The following is a 24,231-nucleotide window of genomic DNA, read 5'->3' on the forward strand; positions in this document are numbered from 1 at the left end:
GGGCACGCACACACACACACACACACACACACACACACACACACACACACACACACACACACACACACACACACACACACACACACACACACACACACACACACACACACACAAAACACTGCTGTATCATCATAAAGTGCACTGGCTCGAAGGGCATAGGTGTGCTGCACTGTACACCATGATGGAGCTCTCACGTCACTTGCTGCCACGTCACTTGCTGCCACGTCACAGCCCCGGCTGCCGTCTAAACAGAAGATCGACCCACGACCAGTGGTGCCAAGATGCCAGTTAATGTGTGCACACAGTAAGCCATTAGGCATGGTCCTTTGGAGCGGTTTTAGATGGTCAAAAAGTGGCACTGTGTCTGTGTATGAACATGGTTACCCAAAGTAAAGACACATAAGAACAATACTACCTTTTTTCATAGCTTTTTAAAGCTTTTTAATAGCTTAGCCCTGATGCAATATGAAGGTGAACAGAGTCAGAATCGTGGGGAGTTATGGAATGGCCAGACGAGCATAACAGATGCTCCATCAGTTTTCGCACCGTCCCACAATACCTTGCAGCAGAGTCATTTGTTTTCCACTAACCCAGGACTCCTTCAGATTCTGCTCTGGACGGCAGCGAGCCAGAAAGGCACAGAGTGGTCAGCCACTCCCGTCACGAACCCGAGAAACAGAGACAGGAAACGAAGCAGCGCTGAAGACAAAGAAAAAACCTGCTTCCTCCCTCAGCCCAGGGGAGCACGCCGACATCCAACACCACGGCTCCAATTGTTTCTCATTTAGCTCTGGTTTATTTAGAGGTACTGCTGCTCTGTATTCTGTTTATTGACATTAATGTGGATGATTATGTTTTTGTTATCATACAGCAGGTCCTTTTATAGTGCTTTGACCCCTTTGCGTTCTTACCCACACAAAAAACATCCTGCTTGGAACAGTAGATATTTTTAGTAGAGGTCCTGAAATGCTGTACCGTTTGAAAGGTGCATGTAATATATAGCATAAAAGTTAATTGGCCAACACAGAGGTATCCCATAGGGTCTTGAGTGGAATGTTGTAAAAATGTTCGGTCAGCCATCATGTGGTTAATCGTGTAGTTACAATTATTAGGAATGCAGCTCTAGACAGAGGGTCCTTGCAGCGTGAACGTGTTGTGCTACGTTCCAACAGGCGAGTGCTTTGAGAGCGAGAGAAAAGCAGGAGAGATCGGCGCGAGAAAGAGAGAAGAGAATAACAGAACAGAGAGCGCTTTGCTCCTCTGCGTCTCCACAGAGCTCCCACTGTGGCTCGCTGCCCATCTGCAGAGAAAGAGGAGGGAGGTGAAGGCAAGACAAAGGCACCGGTCCCCTCCCAGGCCGGGGTGGACCTCGGACCGCATTCTTCCAGGTCTCGGGGCCGTCGTCATGTGAAAGGAGCAGTGGATTGGGGTGGACGGTGGGCCAGGCCAGGGAGCAGGCGTGGGATCAGCCATGACTCAATCGCTCACCTTTAGTAGCTCCCTGCCTCACCTCCGTCATAGACACCACTGGTCAAAGTGGGAGGGAGAGTTAGTGGACGAGGAAAGGGTCCATTTCAGAGCTGTCTGGCTGGTTTTGCACAAGACACCAACAGTAAAGTGGAGAATTGTGTCCGTTGGAATTATGCAAACATCACTGCAACCACAACATTCATTAAAATATGACCATCACCAAAGCATACTTGGTTAGGAATTACAGTTTACACCCCTGAACCAGGTAGGGGATATGACACCATTTGGGTAGGCTGTTCCTGTATTTTATTATGTTTTCTCATACAAATAATTGATACCTTCTCAGTATGTGCCGTTAGCCCGATTTCTGGTTTTAGCCGGCGCTTTCCAGACAGAGCCGGTGGAGTTATCCCCAATCGGAGACTTGTTAGCCTGCTTGCCGACAGAGCCCTGCTGGCTAGCACACCTGCACAAGCATGAATAGGCGTCAGAAGGACCAACACCTGAAGGAGCAACACGTGACACTGCAGCGCAGTCCAGGATGAAGAAGCCGACAGCTGCTGGACGCGTCTCATCAGAAGAGCAGGAACATCTGTTAGCAATGTCCCAACCTGCAACTCTGACCTCTTCCACCGGAGCTAAACACAAGCTGTCAGTTCATCAGTTTGTTCATTCATTGGCAGCCACACAATTTTTACTGCAAACTCTTGAATTCTTGGGCTGCCATACCGAGAAAGTCTCTCATGAAACTACTGGACATGGAAACGGTCCTTCGAGCTGGAACATGTTTCCAATGAAGCTACAGCCTTGCAAAAAGACAGGGAGTGTGCACTAAACAGCTCACGCTTGCTTGCTTGCCCGCCCTCTCTCTCTCTGGGATGGGAGACGGACAGGAGGAATGGAAATTGTTTTTCATTCGTCAACCTCCTGCACCCCCCCCCCCCCCCCACACCTACCCGGGCGGCGAGCCGAGAAAGAGCTCCATCACGTTACCTCGCCTCCGACAGTGAGGGAGAGCAGCAGTGATCCAGAGAGCACGCCAGCACACACTGCAGCGCACTCAGCACAGACCCACGACGGCAGCTTATTATTCAAGCCCGCATCGCCCGCTGGCTGCGAAAAATGTGCGCGTGCATAAAGGACCGGGAGTCTGGGCTTGGATGCGCCCTAGCACGGAAGACACGGAGAGACATTCCCATGAGCCCGGGGTTTTAAACGAACGCAGGGAAAATGGGGATCGGGCTGGAAGATTGGTGGACAGATGTCCGCCCTCCATCTTCTCCTTTTCGGTCGGCATCTCTTTCATCTCCCCTCCCTTTCTCTGACTCAGCATGGCACGATATGCCCACATAGTGTGGGAACTGTGCCAATTATGCAGTGCCCCCTACTCTCCAGAGCTGCACAATAAATGGTGGTATTGAGGAAGAGGGTGCGGGATTAAGTGAGAAATGCAGCAGAATGTCACACAGAATAGGAACATTACGAGTTTCCCACACTGAACTGAGCCGAGGCAGCACACTGTGATGGGCAGGACAGGACATAGCATCACTAGTGTGTGTGTGTGTGTGTGTGTGTGGGCATACATCTCAGCTCCTCCTGTCGGTCTCTCCCAACAGGGTCATGCATCTGGTATCCATTATGACCCCTGCTATGCGTTTGTCCACTGGCTACTCGAGCAGCGTCCAGACGTCATTACCGCTCCAAACTGGTAATGAGGGGGAGTGGCCTGCAGCTTCATGTTCCTACCGCAGTCCCAAGTGTGTGGAGCCACTTCTGGTTCTGAGGCAGACACGACTCCTGCCTTCAGGTGTTTAGGACTGGAAAAGAAGCGTGAGCCGTTTCTCTTGCTGCTAAAAATCCATGTGTTCACGTGTGTCATGTATGTATCACGTATTAATCATGTCATTAATTAAATGCCTACCCTTCCACACATTCATGCATGTGCCATCCAAACCCTTAAGATGCAGTGTTTAGTCTCCAAGTGAAATCCTTGTCTTTTTGTACAATTTAGTTTTTTATTAAGGCTGCGGCAAAGAGACCGGATCTGGCCGGTGCAGTTGAGGTTTCTATCTTGGACAAAAACAATAGCGGTGGCGCACGTGTCTTCAGAGCAGTACCTCATCCTCCCCTCTGTTCGCTAAACAAACATCCTTCTCAGGGGAGGTGGCGTCGGGCTGACTCTGCACTTTTAGCTTAATGCGCAGGGACATACATCTGCGTTATGGTGCTGCGGCAAACACTGGCCTCCACCCTCCTGCTACGCCTGCACCCTCCTGCTACGTCTCAGCCTCTCTGCAGTCACCAGGCTCCGTCAGCTCCGATCCATCTGCAGCACCCATTGGTGAGCTGCATCTCTTCCTTGCCCCCTTTACTTCTACGTTTACTTTATTCATAGATGTTTCTTTTATTGACATGCCTACCCTTCGTTTCCTACTCAAAACAGAGACTTATTCACAATGTGCAATTGGCCGATGCACCAGCCAATCACGCGTGGCGACACGCAGACGTGCGGTTCTCATCCTGCTCCTCCCCCTCGCCCTCACCATCCCTGCCAACAGCTGCTCACGCGGCTCCCGTTCAGCATGTCCCCATGGTGCCAGAGAGAGGGGGGGTGCCAACGTCTGCCGTGTGAAAACCCGGCAGCACACGTGTGACGCCTCACCAAACACGAGACGTGAATCTGCCTGGCCAGACGCAGGCCCCGGTGTTATTTCCCTATTTTCTTATACAGTGATTGTACTCGTACGCTGGCAGGATGGGTGCGAGGACGACGCTGCTGGTGTCTTGAAGGGTGCGAGACTGGAAGAGTAGAAATTGCTATTCCATCGCCATCACCATCCCCCAAAAACCCACAAGAACGCCAGCATTTTAAATGCAGGCCTGACACTACAGAGCAGTGTCTGCCTCATTAGAAGATTCGTTTCATCATCCAAACGCCGCCAAGCATTTTCTCCACATTCTATAGATGCAGTCTACTTACACAAGGCTGAGCAATTTGTAAGAGAGGTGTGAATAAGAGACCTCCATTATTAAACTCTTCTGGAAAAAAAAATGCATCTCTCCCTTGATGAAAAATGCATTAGCTTAGCCTGTTAGTAGCATTCCTACGAAATGCCTTCATATTGTTTCTGGTGTCTTCTTGTTATGAGCGGCAGTCATTCATGCTTTACACTTCCTGGTGCTTTATGACTGTTTACAGACATTGTTGTTGCGCTTGTTCTTTCCTGCACAGGCCGGTAATTACCACTACCTCCTCCTCTCTCCTCCGCTTTCCTTCAGTCAACTGCAGTGAGAGGAATTATTGGACCACAGCTTCCTGCCAGCGCTCGGAGCAGACCGAGTCAGACTCGCCTCCTCTCTCTCCCCCGCTCGACTGAGAGATGTTCCTCCTGCCCTGTGCCGTCAGGCATGTCTGGGGCGGCTGTGTTTTATTCCTGCTCCCGTTTCAAGAGATCCCGACCTTTTCCGAACTCCAGAGGCTGGGCTCTGGATAATGTAAACTCGGTCTAGACAAGGAGAAGGCAGGTAATCTGGAGCATGGAGGAAGCCCAGACTCTCTCATCAATATGACCATCTGGTCAGGGATGAGCTCATTTTGTACCAGCAAATTTACTTAAAACCACATGATGAAAATGAAAGTGGATATTATGGGAAATCCTTTTTTGGAAAACCCGTAGCGCCAATCAGCCGTCCCTGGTGGAATGTTTGGACATGGTGGAGACAGCTGTTTGGGAAACGGCCTTTTCTTGAGATTTTATAAGGCAAATCCTCGCAGTGATCAGAGCACGCGACAGGCATCACACACACATGGGAGGGGACAACTCGCACCAGCCGCAAGGCCACACACCGAAAACGCATTTGATGCCACAGAGTGCGGAAACACACTCATGGGCTCCTGCAGCGCCCAACCGCAGGTCAAATAACAGAGCCGGGAACCCGGGGCAGTACAACGCAGAGCAACACTGGCTCAAAGGAACGCCTCCTAGTCCACGTCCCTGAAGCCTATTCTCAGAGGAAGAGCACTGCATGCTGCCTACCTAGGGCACTTACTAAACACACCAATTTCACATTCATTATTTCACAGAATAGTCTCCACAGAAAGGGGACACGTCACTCCCTTTCGGTAGTACACACCACGTCACCTTGATTACATTTATTCTCGCATGAGAACATGGGAAATCAATGGCTCTAATCATTCTGTTATTAATCAATTGTAACAGAGTTGTGTCACCAATCAATCCTAATGGACACCGCACGGAGCTTCAGCCGCCGGTCTTGCCGCACCTTCTTGGGTGTCCGCCACACCCTCCCCTTCCTGCCTCATCCACCTTAGCACCGCCTCATTACCGCTCCCTACTTCTGCCCCCCATTCATGACGGCATCCTTCAGCGAGGCGTGCGCTGCTTTCAGAACCGGGCCCTCTTCTCTCCTCCACCCTCCCTCCCTCTGTAATTCCTGTGGAGGTAACGGTACTGAGCAGGAAAAAAATCTGTTAATACTTATTTTCCCATTGAGTCACAGCAGAGCAGCTGAAGAAGACATGGGAGTAGTGGGGGGCAGGGGGGGTAATTGCTCTCTGACTAAAAGGCAGCAGATAAAGACTGAGAACTGTGGGAGAAATGGCTGCATAATATTTATATCAGGCATATAGATTTACGTTCCCCTTTCTCGCAGCGAGATGTATGCACCCACTGGCTGGGTGCGAGTGGATGTCTTAGACATAACGCAGCTTTTCCAGAAGGTGCACGAGGCCGTAATTCAACGGACAGGCTTGCTGGCAGCTGCGCAGCAAAGAGGATTGGATGAAGGAGAATTAGTGGCAGTGTGATGTGGGCTTAGCAGGCAAATTAATGCTGGTCAAGATTTGTGCCCATCTTCCCTCATAGAGACCTAAAGAAACACTCCTACTGGTAGACAGAAAAACAATATCTGGAAATGTCTCAAAGTTGAAACTGTTGTTTAAAGCTAAGGAATACGGACAGTGTCTTATATTGTACACGATGGGATTCTCTCAACTGGACCTCGGAAAATAAAGAAGATTGAATGTTTTTAGGGCAATGTGCTAATGAAGGCTGCTCTTTTCACCGGCCCCTGGTGCTACAGTGAAGAGGAACACAATGACCTCGACTACACCCGCTGTGTCACTTGGCCAGTGATTAAACAGCCCCGATTTTCAGAAGTCTGTCAGATCCTGACTTAAAAGAACAAGGACAGGCCTCTTAGACCAACAAAAGAGGGAAACTTGAGTGTGAAGCTGGATGGGACCAGTAATCAACCCTACTAAGGAACTGCTTGGTAATAGTCATCTAACTACTGAACCTGCTGCTCCTTATACTGCTTTCAAATAAATAAAACAATACTTTGAAAGTCACACATTTACTCTCATTCAGTATTACAGCTAATTATACATGCAAGTAATAGAATGTATATACATACACACACACACACACATGCACACACATTATATATATACGTAATTATATATTACACATTTAATAATACATAATTATTAAAACATGTATAGTTATATTCTAAATAACAGAAATGTAGTGACCTGGCTGATAAAGACCTTATCCACTCCTGAAGATCTATTTTAATATTAGAAGCAGATGTGCAGGTAGCAAAGGTAATGAAGGAGGCAGCAGCGCGCGCCTATCACATCTGGGCGGGTGGAGGGAGGAAGAAGGCATTGTTAGAAAACCCAACGTCCCCTTTGGAGGAAACAGGAAACTTGAGTTCCAGCCAGACCTACCATCTGAAATTATGTTCGTTTAGTGAAAATATGCAAGGTCGCCAGTAGTGGACCATTTCACAAACCCAAAAGGCAATAAAAAACGTAGCTGGGTTTGTTGGGCATCACCCTGACTTCTTTCAGCGAACAACGTGCCAGAAAATGACTTACGGTTGAGCACCTTAATTCTGTCGACAATACAAAAGGCTGCGAAAAGCACGCGATCCCGAGGCTCAGCACCCACACACTGTCTTTCTGCGGTCATGCTATACATTGTCGATATACTGTACACTGCATACGGGCAACATGTCACGGAGAAAATCAACAGCTTTAAAACAGCACCACACCATGTAGTGCGGAGACGCGCAGGGCAGGAGAAAACGCCCTACCTTGTCCATACTATGCGTCGCCTACCCACGTTGACCGGAGCACATATACAACTTAAAAGCCCCAAAGAGAAAATACAGATACATTTTAATATACATTTGCATTACAGTTAAGAGCAGCCCATTCATTAATGTGTTTAAGTTACTGACATCGATTCATTTGATGAAATGAAGTGGCTGTTTGACACTATAACGCATGAGTGTGTGGTTTGGGTTCATTTCACGACTATATCTCGTAGAGGACACACTGCTCTTCGTTAAGTAGCTTCACAAATGCTGCATGATGGGCTGATTGAGTTTCTTTAAGCCTGCGCCGGGTTGCTCTCGTGCGCACAATAAACTAAACTGCATAAAAAACAGATGGTTATACGGTTGTGTGCAATACACGAGATTGCATGTGTATGCATGTATACCATGAGCACGCTTTTACACAGAGACAACATTAATCACGCTTACCTTTCACTTGAGTTTCATATTCGGCTATAATCTCCTTGTCTTTTCGGAATTTCGCCGGAGACGTCATATTTGTCTTCAATTTGAAACACTACAAGACGTCCTTGTAACAGATGCAAACACAAGAACAATAGATTCTCTCCACTTCGACGTCTTGCAATATCCAAAAACAATAGGTTGGAACGAATTCAGTCCTAAGATGATCACTGTTTCACATCGAACGTCAATCTCTCCGCATTATGAGTTGTGACTGCTATTTCCTTCCACGACTAAATTTCTCTCCAACTGCGTTGTCGAAACCGGTAGAAAACTGAAGCGTGATTTCATGCCCTCGTCCGATCCTCGTCCAGCACTGTCAGATGTAGCAGCTTCAAAAGTTTCTGCTGTGCTCGTAGTCACACGGCGGACTGGCCGTGCCTCGCAGCTGAGTCCTGTCCGTCTGGAATGAGAGCATGCATCAGCTCGTCTGGCACTGCGCACACATGATGCCACTCACACATCCCGTTCTTCCACAGGCAGGATAGACTTACTCCTGCACCAAAATCATTTTTTAATGATTAAAAAGGGCTTTAGGGCTAGTTTAAATGCCACGATGCTTTAGGCACCACCAGCTCCCAACTACAACAACAACAAAAAAAACCGTCGGTGTGATTTTTAAGCGGTGTTAATGGGACTCATCTACATACACTATAGCAGCGGAGAAACGTGAACGTCGTATTTAAATGACCTTAAAAGTGCCGAGTAAACTGTTTCTCCTCGTTGTTTCCCTTCATTTTCATTCACAGTCCACAACACAGATTCCCAAAGCACAGATTTGTCAAACGAGTTGCATTACTAATATAAAACAGATACAAATATCTGAACATGTATTTAGAACTTCTAGATGTTCAAAAACAAAAGACAGTAACGCGTCGACCAAATGTTCTCCCACAGGAGAGCTTCAGTGGGCCAGTCTTCTACTGCTCACTTTCTTGTTTAACTAGTGGAGTTTCACTTGAAGACATCCCCATTTCCCTACCCGAGATGAGTATCGTTTTACAATGAGCCCAGTCATGTGTTCTTACAAGTCACATGCATTCAAAACTGTTACCTCGGCAGGTGATCTCCATCCCTCCAGACCATGAAGTTTCTATCTAATTTGATTAAAAAATCCTCTCAAGCTGTTGATAGTAGACAGTATGTTAGTTTTCCCGACTCTAAGTCCGCCTCTTTCCGTGTTAACCCCCTCCCATGGCTGTATGAAGCGGAAGTGATCTGGAATCACTCAAATCTGCGATACGATAGTTAACATTAAAACACAGTAGGCTATCATGTTTATACGCATAAATGCATGTGTTTGTAAATAAATGCCTGGTATTAAACACAAGACATATAAATCGAAATAACAAATAGTTTACAAAATAGTTAACAAGATTTGACGAAGTGGTAAGGTCACTACCAAGAAAGGGACTGCAACATTGTGCATTTGGAAACAATGCTACGTGAATAATATATCTGGTTCAAGAAAAGGTCAGCAGGTTCTGGTGCTGCCCATTTAACAAAACGACGAGGGACATTCAACCATTACAGTCAACCAGTAACATCGCGCGCGACATCTTCTCCACCAATCAGAGCGAAGCATGAAGCGGTTTGAAAATGTTTCCGGAAGTGTATGTTAAAGGGTCGATGGGGACGTAAACACAGCTACATGTAGGTGGCCTGCTCGCTGTGCGCCCTGGTACACCATTAACAAACTGGCACGTTATCGACGCGACAGTAGCTCACATGTGCTTTAATGTGAGCCAAAACCAGTTTGTCTGGCTAGCAAACAGAAAACGGGCAGCCGATATTTTGCCAGCGCATTAGCTATTGTAGTAGCTCGTTAGCTACCAAACATTAGCTTAGCCACCTAGCAGTCCTGGATGTCCAAAGTGGGTGGTGTTTAATTACACTCGGGTTCGTCGTCTGTCATGATCGAGTTTTCATTAACTCGGCTGGTCACCTTATGATAAAAAATTGACCTTAAGCTTAGTACGAAAGGTATACTAGGCATACTAGCAAGTGCATAGGCAACATCCGGTGTACTGGAGGCAGAGGCAGGGTAAGTGAGGCTTGGGTAGTTTACATCGTTTCAGCTTCACCAAGTCAAATCATTACTTACATTAAAACTTCAGTTTGGTTAGATATTCTAGCTAGCGGACTAGCTACTCGTTTGATTTGCTGTGTTAACTAGGTGCCACTGCTCAGCTCAACTGACAACGTTTTGTTCCTAAGAGGGAATATTACTGAAACCTGATAATGTCTACTTCCAATTTTAAGAATAAATGTGTTACTCAAGTTAACTGCATATACTGCGACAGTCTTCTTTGTACGAGGGGTATGAAAGCCGTGCTTTTAGCTGATACAGAAATCGAGCTGTTCTCTACCGACATACCTCCAAACAGGTAAGGTAAAAATACTAATAGCTAATATAGCTACAGAGGTGTCTATTAGAATATGTTGCATGTTTGAGTGTGGTCATGTTTTGTAACAGTTTGTGCAGTTGGACAGTGAGTTGTCTGTCTTTACCAATTCCACGCTTTGTTTGCAGTTGGAGATATGTAGCTATTGTATGTGTGTATGTGAAAGAGATTGTTTACTATTTTCTCTTTTGCAGAACTGTTGACTTTGTTGCAGGCTGCTATTCCACAGAAAGTTGTAAATGCAAGTTAAGAGACATTGCCTGCCTGAAATGGTATGTAATATTTTTGATAACCATACTTATTTTTTATGCTTCACTAGATACAGGCTAACTGTAATTCAAACTATGAAACTCCAAAAATATTTTTACTGTTTAATGTTAAGTATAATAAATTTACATGCTGTTGTAGGCCAACAGGAGTTTTATTTGAACTGATCATTCTTTCTGTGTGTGCAATTTTGTCTTGTGTTTTATTCTTTGGATTGCATGTTCAGTGGAAACGTCGTCGGGTATCATGTGGTGGCACCGTGCAAGCCTTGCCTCCTCTCCTGTAACAATGGACACTTCTGGATGTTCAACAGTGACGCCGTGTCCACTGTCAACAGACTAGATCCGTCAGGTCTGGCAGTGTGTAGATTCACTGTAATTATGATGACTCCTACCTGGCACGTGTGTTACCAGTGTTACGTGTGTTACCATGGCCTGGTGCTTACTACTTTTGTCTCTGTAATAACGGATTAGAAAACTCTGTGTGCGTGTTAGTGCTTCTAGTCTGTAACTCTCAGGACTGTTAACTCTGTAACTCTCTTAGGACTGAATCTACTGCTGTGGGGCGATCTCCCAGAGCTGGAGGGCAGTGAGGATGAGAGTCCAGACAGCCATTCAGAGGAGGAGTACCTCAGATAGATCGATCGGAACTGGAGGCCCCTTCTCATGAACTTCTAATGAGTCACCTAGCTCCCAACAAGATTCAACTCAAGCACATTATAAGGAAAAATAGTCTAGGAAAAAAAAAACAATTGTTTGATGTGTTTGCTGTTTCACCCTCAAAAGCAGTTCAGTAGCATTACAGTATGATTCTGAGTGTTTTCGTTTGCAGCATTTCCTGATGATCTCATTGATGATGTCAGATTTGTAGGCCGCATGCGTGTGCAGTAATTCCGTTGCTGTTTCCCGTTGCCTCCTGTGATTTGTTTACGGTTTGTAGTGGAGATGCGGCAGCGTTTGACTCCGCCCTCTTCATTTATATTCACTGATGCTCTTAAACAGGGTGACCTGCTTATTTATCAGTATGACAGTTTGTGTGCTCCCTGGGCATCAACCCCACGCTCGGTACCACATACAGGTACACAGTCCGTAGCGCGTGGGGACGGACTATTTTACGTAAATAAAAAAAGAACGAAAGAACACAACTGCGAAGTATGCAAGCAGCATTGCCATCATCTACCTTTGAAAGTAGAAAGTTGTTGAATATGGTGATCTATGGGCATTATGTAACGCTGTTTAATATGTTATTTATGTATTTTATTAATTTTTTTTTTTTTTAAATAGGCAAGACACTTGAAATAGCACAAACAAAACAAATAGTTTTTATGAAGGACTGACAGCAACCACTTGTAAGTGCTCAGTTAAAACCACCTTTCTTTCCCTTCCCTGTGTGAGTCACGGTAGCCGGGGGCCTGTTTGTGAGATTGTATACGAGGTGTGTTCTTGTTTGTTGGTTTAAGACATTGCATTGCATTACATTTTTGGTATTCAGATTAATGATTTCATTGAATGTCTGAACGGGCAAGTCTTGTTTTTCTTCCTTAGCCCATTAGAGTAGTGCAGCCTCCAGCGCACATGACATTTCACTCTCCCCAGTGAATAGCTGCTTGCCTTTACAAAGAGTTCATGTTGCTTCCCTGCAGGTTTACTATAATCACAATCTATGTACGGAGATTGTGTATAAATTGCTTAAAACAATAATTGCAACTCAGAACAGCCAACCAGCGTGGTGTAATGTTTAAAAGCGTGTTCTGTAATGCATCATTTGAAGGGTTCTTTCCAAAGCAATTTTGTCTTACTTTTCTAAGCACACTGGCTCAACTGGACTTCCTTTCTGCCTGTGGTGTCTGTCTTTGGCCACATGTGTGCTCCATTTTAGTCAGCATGTCTATACATTTTAAATTCTTCTTTTCTCCCCTCCCATTCCATCATTGAGGTCAATCATTAGACTGATAGAAGCAAGAGAAAGAAGGTGATGTGTAATCGTTGTATGCCGCGGTACATCACGTGAAACTGCACGTGTGCTCAGACCGCACCAGCCGATGTCTCATTATCTCACGCTTTTGTGCTTCTTTGGTGTTACCATTTCACTGTGTGATGGACACAAACGCTCTGAAATCACTGTCAAAAATTGTCTTCATTTTTAGTTAGAAAACACGAATTCTGACAATGCAAATGTATTGGCTTTTTGAGTGGTTATAAAGTCTCTGGCATGGGCAGTTGTCTTTAAGAAGATGTGACCAAAATGAAATGTTAGAAATGAGAGCTTATATTTTAATTTATTAATAAATATTGATTCTATTTGCTGTAATTTATCAACATTTGAAATGTGTGTATTTAACAAATGTATTTATACCAATGAATAACTTCTTGCACCATCAGAAGACTGAAAAAAATTTGTAATTATTTACATTTGCACTGAAAATGTGTTAGTTTGAACTTTTGCTTGGTTTGTATGCTTCCTGTCTGGACATTAAAATATTCTTTTTTAAGTGAGTGAGGCCCCCATTAATGCACAGTCACACACAACTACTGGTATATGGTCCACTTTGGGGACGCAGCACACAGGCTCATGTTGGGTACCCAAGCTGGGCTCCACCTCTGAAACCTTTATCCATATATTGTAGATATAATGAGTATTAAGCTAATGATCAGTGCTGGTTTAGACATTCCTTGGTAAGGTTTCAAAACGTTTTCAATACTAGTTTAATTTCAGTGCCTCACTAACTAATCTTGGGTGTGTTGTGGGATCTGGGTCAATGTGTTCAACTGTTTTTGTTGCACTTGCGTGCGACTAACTGAGAATACGCAGTGGTAGACACAGGTCTGTATGGAATGAACACAGTAGACACAGGTCTGTGTGGAACAAACACATCAGGTGGCTGTACAGATTGGACACAGTTAAACACTATGGAACACATGAATACGCGACAGTCTATAAGTCCCCAGTCTGTGTATTTGATGCGCATTATTCTTCAACAGAAACCTGCTGTCATTTATAGCACTGCACATGAGGGCTTTCTCCCTTTTACACTTACAACATACTTTTAACACTAGTTAAAGCATTCACAGCTGCACATGTATTGACTGAGTTATAAGATAAACACTACCACCATGGGATTGATGCTGTGTTGGGTGCACATTTAATCAATGATGTTATTAGCTGTGAAGCTATACAGTAGTGTTATACACAGCAAACAACGAGACGGGCAGGTGATGTAATCAGACTGGGTCCCAAACAGACAGGCAGGTTGTTGTCAGGTGTTGACTTCACCTTGAGTTCAGTGGGAACATGGGGGCCGGGAGGGTGTAGGTGGGGGGTGGGCATACATTGACTTGGTCACTTGGAGCTGTCAATCTTTGAGGTGACGACTCCATGCTGAAAGTCACCTTGGGAACAGTAGCGGAAGAGTAACGGAAAATTAAAGATGTATAAAACTCAGCTGGATAAGTATTTATGTTAACAAGGAACTTTATTTGACAGCTTTTAAAAATGCTGTTAAACTCTACACGTGCTGATAATTAAAGAGACCAATAAATAAGTCTTTTATTTTGGAAGTAGCAATATATTGATTGCGGCTGTCAGCCTGAATTAAGAGCTCTTCAGAGAAGGAGAGTCTGTTTCTAACAGGCACACTAAGCTTAAAAGGCTTAGAATGCTGTGGTAGCTCTTCTACAGTAGCCAGTTGGATTTCTTACACACAGAAGTGTTAACACCATCTGTCTAGCTGTGTTCATCATTACTGCTTCAATTAGACCCTAGAATTGTTTTGCATGGAGTCTTTGCATGTTTTATTTTTTACATTTATGTTGTGAGCATAAATGTTGCATGTGTTGTGCAAAATGTCTGTAGGCCTATGCAGGCTACATTTCATTATTGAAAACACATAGACGTGATGTATTATACTATAATATCCAGAGAGCAAAGAAATGTATGCAAATTTACAGTTTGCTGCCATCTGCTGGAATTCTGTTGTTAGCTTCGTCGCCATCTGCTAGATACAACATTTCGAAAGCTTTGGCCCTGTCACTTTAGCGGCCGCTAACAGAAGGATGCAAAGGTCTTGTTAGCACATCAAACACTGAGTAGTGAGTAATAACACAGCTGTCACTGTAGGGCACTGGGTTTCACGCCTTGTCTGGGGAAGTGCTCTAAAGAGGTTAGTTTCCGACATATCTTTCTGCCAACATTCAGGAATACTACACAGATGACTTGTAGAAGACGTTTTAAGAAGCAAACCAGACGATGCAAATGCTAGATATTGCTGGAACAACGGTGTGGTTGAAATGGAGCTTGGCTGAATCCTAAACGCCGTACTTACCTCCTATTCAGTACGCCAAAGCAGTACGAGATAACAGGTAGTACGTCCGAGGTTATGAAAACTTCCCACAGGTTTGCCAACTTTTCAAAATCACTTGGAGTGAGATTTGATTTGGGGGGAGGGGGGAGGTGTCAAATGGACACATTAGTTATTATATGTTTATTTGGCCGGGGAGGGAGGGGGTGTCAAATTGACATATTAATTATTATATGTTTATATGTTTCCTCTATGCTGCGCCTAAAGCGATCGATCACCAGTGGTTGGCGCCAGAGCGAACTAGTAACTCATTGAATCATAGATGTAGATCAGAGATAAATAAACTAGATATTTTTTAGCGTGAGAAATCGGATGAATGGCGTGTGAAGACAGTCAAATGCATGTGTCTCACGCTCATTGCGTGAGAGTTGGCAACCCTGCAGTCACATACTGGAAGAACGTACTTAAGGGTTGAGCAGAACGTACTACATTGAAATCTAGTGCCTACTCGTTAAGTAAGTACGGCATTTCGAATTCAACCCTTGTCTCTGATTTCCTGCGTGGGGTAGCAGGAGCGCACAAAGAGGTGGTGCCACCTAGTGGCAGCAGTAGTATAGTGGACAGGATTTTGGGCTCTCAGTCAGAAGGCCGGAACTTCAAATCCCAGTTTGGTTATGCGACTGCTGTTGGGCACTTGAGCAATTCAGCTTTACAACGGCTAATGGGTTACCCCAGCGCACCAAGACGGGATATGTGAAGAGAGACTTTTTGTTGTACTTTTCACAAGTATATATGACCAAATAAAGGTGTTCCATCTGGCATAGATCACAATAATTTATTATGGTAAAATAACATTTGCAGACTAAATTAGTAGGATATAATGACATTACTGACTTCATATTTACTCTGTAGTTCCTAATACTCAAAGGATTTGCTTAAAATACATACAGTGCTGCTATAATTATTTAAATCAACATCACATTTGTCAGCCAATAACATTGCAAGGTCGAAACTAACTGGAATAATTTTTGCTGATGAAATCAGAGGATCAGACACCAATCCCATCTGTATGCATGCATTAGTTTAAAATGCGCATGCATAATCTTTCTGTTGACTCTGTGGATTTCTGTCAAAACGTAATATATAATCACAAAATTATGACAAAAACAACTGTTTCATTTAATTAATGATTATTATTTCCTTTGAGGACTTGAGTTATGGTACTACCTATGTATCCACGCCCTCACTAAGAAGTGGTCTCCCAGACTCTTTATCTATTTCACTCTCCATATATATTTCAGCATTTGTTTGAGTAACAAAATAAATGTCATACAAACCATATTACCTCTTTTGAAGCAAAATATAGCTTTTCTAAGCATAGTGTATTTTATAATTTTTTATTAATAATAAAAATATCCCAAATTACATATGCAACATGAAAAAAGTTCTTTATGCTAGTCAAAATGCATTCTCAACACGATCAATTTTTAAACGCTATCGTTTTATTCCTGTTCTCATTTACTCTTGTGTTTATCTCAAACTCTAAATGTACTAAAAATGTGGGTATCATTATTGTTTTCAGTTATTATTATTATTATTATTACAGGGAGAAACTAAATAACATTATTATAATATAATAAATAAATAATATAATATTTGCCCACAGTAGTAAAGATCATTCTTAAACAGCAGAAGACCTTCAGCACACACAGTGTCTCATGGTGAAGGAGGACTATCATACTGAACTTAGTAATACACACCCTCAGGGGAAACCGCCATGAAATGTTACTTGCAGTACACCCAGCCTAATTGGACATTTCTGTATAAATACCTGAATGAATAAAGTTTGTGTGAACTTGTGTCTAGAGCAATCTCAAATTCTCAAGACACATCCCATAATCATATAATAATTGTGATCTTCATTTTTTGTAGCTCCTTGTCATTTTGAGCACAAAAACACAAAGTGCTTTATAAAGAAGAAAAATAAGAAAAATGCATCAAACTTTAATGTATTTGTTGCATTCCTGATATTCAGAAGATTATTATAGAGTTAGAAGCTATAGGGTGAATCCCAGCTAACTGGCTCACTTGGTGGAAGGAAATGAATGGTACTGAGTGTAGAAGGAGGCCGTTTAAATAAGAGAATGGGGCATGGGGCATTTTTAGAAACAACATGACACCTGAGGATACGTATTTGGTAGAGACTAAGCACGTCTGTAGGTCAGTGTAATGTCAATGTAAAAGGTCGCCACCAAACAGAGCATTTACAATGTTACCATACCAACCTGTAACTGAGGGGAGGGACATGCACTTTCATGACAGCGCTTCCTGGTCACGAGACTTCTCCAGCTGTCACGTGAGGCCTCTCACTTTTACACGTGTTGGGTTTTTCCTCACGACTGTCTGTTAAATATCAGCTTGTCAATGGGAACGGTATGGAAGTCAACTACCGTATCCTTGATTTTATTTGTATGGATGTTGGATTGTTTGTTCACCTTAATGTTGGTATCATAAAAGAAAGCCACAGTGTATTTTCTGAACAGAGACGAGAGTAGGGCTGTGTTCGAAATAGTCTACTACATACTACTGGCATACTGATCGAGCCCCAAATCAGTATGCCGTATGCAGTATGTGACCAAAATGAAATTTTCCACTACGCGAAACATACCCGGATGACCTACTACTTCCGCAAAATATTCCGGTACGCGAACAGAGCTATCTTTGTGGTGTACTGCATCCCATCATGCAACGCTACGTTCACGTGACCCCGTAGTGTGCTTTGCTTTTGTCGCATACTGGAAACTGTACTGCATACTACTACGAGGACCAGTATGCAGTATCCAGTATATACTGAGTCCAGTATGCAGTATCCAGTATGTAGTAGTCTATTTCGAACACAGCCATGGCCCTTGACCACCAAAAATAGTGTAAGCATACATTTGAACACTAGAGGGCGTAATAGTACACATTATTGTGAACCAACACGCATAACCAAAATCCAAGTGGTTCCTTTACCAAATTTTAAGTAAAGCGTTCCCCATAGGCTACTGACGAAACGCAAGCAACTCATTATCTAAATAGATTCTAAATGTATTTGAAATTTATATATAGACCTACTATTATTCGGTAAGACTTAAAACAATTTTATAAGGTTAAAAACTGAACGGAAAAAATCGAAATGTATCTAAAAATGTCAGTAAAAATTCACAACTTGTTTGCCTTTATCAGACATATATGTTAATGCGTAAAGTGCGCAATGCACGATTACAAATGGACCACTCTAAATAACTGAACGCACGAGCGCGATGAAGTTATTTGTATAAAGGGAACATTCGATCGTTTAGCAAGATTTCAGCGGGTTCATTTGTCTTCACAAATAGACTTAACACGGAAGGGTTCAAATGCCATCTTAAATAATTGGTCTTTGACGTTGCCCCTGATGTAGTTTTCTTTTATAAAACGCGGGAATTGAGCGATCCAGAACCGTGATGATTTTATTGTAATTACGCCATCGCGAGGCAGATTAATTTCTGAACTTGTAAATCGATAGGAATTAGACGTCAGCCTTGGAGAAATGCCCAAAAAGCAAATGGTCTGAAACCTGAAATTTCCTTTACGCCCTTTTATCCGAGAAAATAGCCAGACGGCGCGTTGTCTAAATGATCACAAAAAAATAAGAAGTTCATACAATTCTTTTGCATGTCGCGTTTATTCCAAGCGCAAAAATATGTTTACGAGGTCTTACATTTTAACCTGGAGCCGCAAGGTGGCATTGGATTGGACATCTAGTTCCGATCGTAGTGGGATCACACGTCCGACCTCTTCTCATCAGTCCAGCGTTTTGCCAAGCTGTATAATCTACCAAATCTATTTAAGTGTTTTTAAAGCCCTAAATGAAACATAATTCATTTTTTATGTAATTGCGCGTCACATTTTAAACGAAAGTGCCTGCCGGTCGCATTCCTGCACGTGTCAGTAAAAGTATTCCCTATGTTTGTCCTAAACGAAGTTAGGTCTGCGCTTTACCGGAGATGTTCAAGTATTACTATATATATATCAAGTATTACTATATATTACTATATATATATATATATAGTATATATATAGTATATATATATATATATATATATATATATATATATATATATATATATATATATATATATATATATATATATATAGCAAAACTTGAACATCTCCGGTAAATATGCAAATGTATATATGTGCAGACCAATAAATAAAAAAAACAGAAAACATTTAAAAAAATTCTCCCCAGTCTGATATGATCCAGCAGTTGGAACAAACACCTAGCATATTATTAAATAGATTTTTTTTGTAAAAACACCCTGTTTTTTCCGGTAATTCTGGACCCGCGTGCATCTCAAAAGACGCTTTCTTCTATGTAAATAAAAAGTAATCAAAAGAGAAATAGGCAGCCGTGGGGGTTGGGTCTGTCGGTCATGTCTATGCATTTGAATACACATATCATGAATATGCATCTCTTAACCTAGAGTATTAAAGCTGTGGTTGGTCAGCGGGTTTGTCTGATTAAAACAAGCCCAGTCTCATATGCATACAATCATCCTCAAAGCCTGTTTTTTGTCTGCTTTAACACCCTGATGTCTAATTCTGTGAATACTACACCGACCCTCTTTCCATAATCCACATTTGATAAGGCCTTTGATTTTTTTGTACATCCTTTAGGGGAAAAAAATCTTAATTTCTTCATTTGCATCCAAAAAAGTTTTAGGCTTCTTAGGCAAATCATGTCGTTATATAGTTGGACCACTTTCCATATATATATATATATATATATATATATATGTGTGTGTGTGTGTGTGTGTGTGTGTGTGTGTGTGTGTGTGTGTGTGTGTGTGCAAGTGTGTTCAACAAACTCCACTTAAATAAATGACTTACAAAATGACACTTACAAAATACATTTTGCTGACAAAAGTAACACTGGATGCAAGGAAAGAATCAGTTGCGTATTATACATGGTCAAGATCTGTTTGCCCTTGTTTAACAGCATAGATTTATATGAACATAATTTTAGCTAGAAATATGATGTGTGAGGTAATCGAATGATGTTGAGGTCTACTGGTGCTACCCTTTCTTATATCCATACTCTGACAGTATTAATAAAGATTTGGTAATATATTCCTCTGGTTTGTTTGAGCTCATATGACCATTCCAATACCTTTTGGAGAGCATTTTTGTGGAAACCTCAGTCAGAGGCATGTTTTAAAACTTGATCAGGAGCTTATTTAACCCCAACGCCTTCTCACTGTAGGACCATACCTTTACTAAGAAAACATATCTGTCATACACATGATAGATTATACACAGGTGTGGACATGCAGTGAACGCTTTGCCTAAAGGTAGTTCAGTTTTAATCATGGCATTATAGCAACATCTATGCATTACTGCATTGGTATATTGTATTATGATTTACCTTACTATTTTATCTATGATGAGAATCATTTCGTTCTGTGTAACAGTCCATGTCAAATTAAATTCAGTCAATCAGTCAGTGTACCTTTGCTTTTAAAAAGCATACTTCATTCCGAAGTATAGGAAAAAAAAGTATAGGAAAAAAATTTAGCTTTTTGGATTTTTTTCGTCCTACAGACAAACAGATAAATGCGCCAATTAAGTGATGATGGCTAAAACAACAACAACAATAACAACAACAAAAATAAATTGAAAGTTTCAAGGTATTATTTTAAAACACTCCCAAAAATGGTTAACATTTCCAGCAAACTCCCTGGACTACAGGCTAGCCATTTGAAGGTGGTGCTGTTTTGTTGGGAGGGTCTTGCGTCTTTCCCCTTTAAGACGGGCTGCTCTCTGTAGCAGAAGAATTTGCTCTCCTGTCGCTGTGAATGAGGCCTCGGCAGCAGCTTAGTGAGGGGCCCGTTGTTTTGTTCTGTTACACATCAATGGGACGTCAAGCAGAGTTTGGGCTTGACAGCCGGGGGATTAAACCCTCTTACCAGAATCTTTTAGCCCCTCCTCTCCGACCCGCACACTCCAACAATAGTCTGAAAGAAACACATTCTTAACTCTTCGAGTACTAAGTTGTAATTTGCAGGTGGCTACAGACCCTACCAGTGCTGCTAGCTCAGACCAGAAGGCTGACGGAAAAAGAATCAAAAATCTGGAAGGATGGAAGTTGTACAGCATCGCAGGTCTGGCCCCCCGTACATCCACCCGCCCCGGTCCCACCTACCCCGCCTACGTCAATAACGTACAGGTCAGTCTCAAAGGTCACCGGCAATGATGCTTGTGTCTCTTCTTTGGAGTCTCCTAGAATATAAGGTGTGTGTGTGTGTGCGGTGAAAAAAAAGAAAGAAACGCAAAAAAGTTACTCTGATTTGGAACTGTGGTTGTGTCTTCTCAGCGTGTAATCCTGCGATATCCCTCCAAGCCATAAAAGATATAGCTCACGTCGACAGCTTGGGGTTCGCACAGCTGCGGCTGCGGGGAACAATAGCCAGACGGCCGTGAAGCGCGAGAGCTAACGGTCCCGAGGACTGTAGCGACAACAAACTGTTGTTATTGTCTTCATCATGTCCCCCAACCGCACTTCCGACAGCAGCTAGGAACCGTGGAGCACCGCCAGGAACGACGCCTGCTGTAGGAAATATTTCACACACGCATGCATAGCCTCCCCCTTCTCCTCCAAAAAAAGGGACAAAGTACAAAGTTCGTCCCCCCTCTTCTGAAGAAGCTCTTTCCTGACTCGGAATAGTCTGGAGGAAGCAATTTAGGTCTGTTTGGCTGATAGAGTTCGGCCACCAGGTGGCGCTGCATGTAAATACCTAAGTAACTATGATGAGCCTGATGACACTTTATATTTTGGAGGTATTCTTTGCACAGGTAAAGCATTCGCTAGGATAGGGTTACTGTTTGAGTAAGAGCTATTATTTAGGTTTTCAGAGTTGCAGTGCGGTTTTTAGGAGAACTGTTTAATCTAAATGTTTACTCTGCCTTGTCGGCCTGACGTGCGGTGCGGATGTCGCTAGATTAAAGCATTACAGTGCTCATTCATCATTTGAGATGGAGATGTCTAGGAAGGCGTCATAATCTAAGCGCTAAAAATCACTCTGGACTAAAAAAAAAAACAAAAAAAAAACAGACTGTTAAAAAAAGATCTGCTGAAGAAGTAATAAGGTGGTGTGCACTCAGAGCTGAACGAAGCTGGGAACTTCTCCATCATGCTGGAACAAAGCTCCCCAGGGGAACTGGGGTTTAGAAGGTCTCCCCTGGTCAAGCAGAGGAGAGGTGCAGGCAAGTCAGGCTCCCAGATTCTCTAGAGCCCCATACGGCAGTTCTACTCAGAAGCATCAGGGAAAAGATTCAACATCTCACGCTCATGCATGCTGGACCTACAGGTTCTTGACTAGCAGTCAGCAAATATGGGGTTCGTTAATCGAGGACTTCATCACTCTCGCACCCAGGTCCTCATATGGTATCTGGGTTGTGTTATCTGGTTTGAGTTAGTGAAGTCAGTGGACAATTAAGTTCCCACACTCCCCCACAGTGTAACACATCTCAGAGTGCTCAGTTCAACTGGGTTTTCCTTCTTCTACAAAACATTCCAATTTTGAAAACATTTCATTTTTGGAATTCCCCTGGTGACCGTGTCATAACCCCACCCCCCAGAATACCCAAGATATTGTTTTATTCGTGAAGAAATGTGACAGGCAGCACTGAGTATTGGGTCTAATCGTGCACCTGGTCAGTAGTGTTGCTGACCAAGTCTGAATGGTAAAAACATTCAAATACAGCCAGCTCTCCTCGCCTGTTTCCCTGTCACCAAACACACTAACACAGATGTGTCATGGGGTAACAGTTCCAACTCTATTTGTTTCAGTACTGATAGAGTTATTTCAAATGTCTGCAGGGGCCAAGCAGGACTGGTAAGAGGACGAGATGGCCGGGACTGTTCGTTTGCGTGCAGTGTGCAATGTGTGTGTGTGTGTGTGTGTATGCGCGTGTGCGTGTGTGTGTGTGTGAGCCAGCACAGCTGTAAGTGTGGGGATGCTGGCAGCACTGGTAGAGCCGGTGACAGACCTGTATAAACAGCTGAAGAAAAGGTAGAAACGTTGTGGAAATAAAGCCAAGCGGTCTGATTTTAAATGCTGGTTGTTTGGTTTGGGACGCTTCCCAAAAACAGCTGGCCTGTTGCTTAATTTTCTAGAGCAAGCTATGAGCTCTTAACACCTGGCTGCTCTGATGGGGAACTGAGACACAATGCTGGAATTGTTGTTTAAGATTCATTTAAACAGTCTATGAGTGTTCAAAAGAAAAGCTTTGGTTCTTTAAACTTTTGCCGTTACAGTTCAATTTAAGGTGTTATTCCTTCTGAATGGTTTACTTAGCATACTGATATGAGGCAAAAAATACAAAAGCTGCCTGTGATTGTGAATTCTAGAAACCATAGAAATGAAATGTGAGTCATTTGCCATGGTTTCTATCACCCCGGTAACATTATACAGAATCTTCGGGGTGCTATTGGGGCATTTCTGTGAAATGTCGTACACAGGGATCAAGGCATTCTCGGAGGTATTTCACAAACAGACAACTGTAGCCTTCAGAGAATGAAAGAGCAAAGCCAAGGTTCCAGTGAAACCAGAGACAGCTTTAGCTGCAGCTGCCAAATTCTCTGCCCCTCTGCTGAACCCTGACCCATGACCTTGTCTGGGTCACAGAACCTTGCGTGTGTTACAGACAGCGCACGTCTTGACTCATTTTAGAGCCTTCCTGAGTTTTTTTTTTTTCTCTCTCTCTCTCTCTCCTTCATTCCCAGTCCTATCAAGATATGAGAGTGAGAGAGCGAGGGAGCAAGAGAGGAAAAGGATGGGGACCTGGCTGATGTGCAGCAGAAATGTCAGGGAGACATTAAACAGTGAAGGGCTGAGTGTGCTTTCAGCCTAACCTGTGTGTTTTCACTTCCTGGCCAACCGGCCTCAAACAGCCTCTCCCGCGTGTCCTCTGCGCTGCTCACCAGTCCCCTCGACCGAGGTCCTGCCCCCGAGGTCCCGCCTCTGAGGTCCCGCACCCCGAGGTCCCGCGCCATTCCCCCCTGAACTTGCACCTTCAGACTTTGCAGGAACACACACATTCGGACACAAAAGGCACAGGAGCACGCTGCGAAAAATACTGCACGGGCCTGCACATTTG

At 43.4% G+C, this 24,231-nt stretch overlaps 2 protein-coding genes across 6 annotated transcripts in view; one reads left to right on the forward strand and one right to left on the reverse strand.

Annotated features, from left to right (window-relative positions):
• srgap2 (SLIT-ROBO Rho GTPase activating protein 2) overlaps nt 1–9,261 on the reverse strand; it is a 77,280-nt gene extending 68,019 nt beyond the window's left edge. For 2 of the 3 annotated variants that reach the window (XM_076989256.1, XM_076989254.1), the window contains exons 1-2: nt 9,131–9,261; nt 8,044–8,479 (exon numbers count right to left, since the gene is read on the reverse strand). In XM_076989256.1, coding sequence (XP_076845371.1) covers nt 8,044–8,110 — 67 coding nt within the window. In that variant the 5' untranslated portion in view covers nt 8,111–8,479; nt 9,131–9,261. Of the gene's footprint in view, nt 1–8,043; nt 8,573–9,130 lie in introns of all 3 variants that reach the window. The other variant, XM_076989255.1, reaches the window with a different exon arrangement.
• A 414-nt stretch (nt 9,262–9,675) lies between these two features.
• Nucleotides 9,676–13,243, forward strand: LOC143490792 (protein FAM72A). Of its 3 annotated transcripts, none has more exons than XM_076989261.1 (4): nt 9,676–10,463; nt 10,676–10,753; nt 10,975–11,122; nt 11,292–13,243. In XM_076989261.1, exons 1-4 carry the CDS (start codon nt 10,318–10,320, stop codon nt 11,295–11,297), a joined length of 378 nt encoding a protein of 125 aa, XP_076845376.1. In that variant the 5' UTR covers nt 9,676–10,317; the 3' UTR covers nt 11,298–13,243. The 3 variants fall into 3 exon arrangements, with proteins under 3 accessions (XP_076845376.1, XP_076845374.1, XP_076845375.1); XM_076989260.1 differs by having other exon boundaries at nt 9,678–10,463; nt 10,975–11,099; XM_076989259.1 differs by lacking the exon at nt 11,292–13,243 and having other exon boundaries at nt 10,975–11,281.
• The last annotated feature ends 10,988 nt before the right edge of the window (nt 13,244–24,231 follow it).

The sequence above is a fragment of the Brachyhypopomus gauderio genome, unplaced genomic scaffold (assembly GCF_052324685.1).
Source record: "Brachyhypopomus gauderio isolate BG-103 unplaced genomic scaffold, BGAUD_0.2 sc66, whole genome shotgun sequence".
Lineage (NCBI taxonomy): Eukaryota > Metazoa > Chordata > Actinopteri > Gymnotiformes > Hypopomidae > Brachyhypopomus > Brachyhypopomus gauderio.

Excerpts from the sequence above, each read along its gene's own strand:
- LOC143490792 (XM_076989259.1), top strand. The coding sequence starts at position 10,318 with ATGTCTACTTCCAATTTTAAGAATAAATGTGTTACTCAAGTTAACTGC. Across the intron at positions 10,464-10,675 it reads ACCGACATACCTCCAAACAG|AACTGTTGACTTTGTTGCAG; the intron begins GTAAGGTAAAAA and ends TCTCTTTTGCAG. Across the intron at positions 10,754-10,974 it reads GACATTGCCTGCCTGAAATG|TGGAAACGTCGTCGGGTATC; the intron begins GTATGTAATATT and ends TTGCATGTTCAG.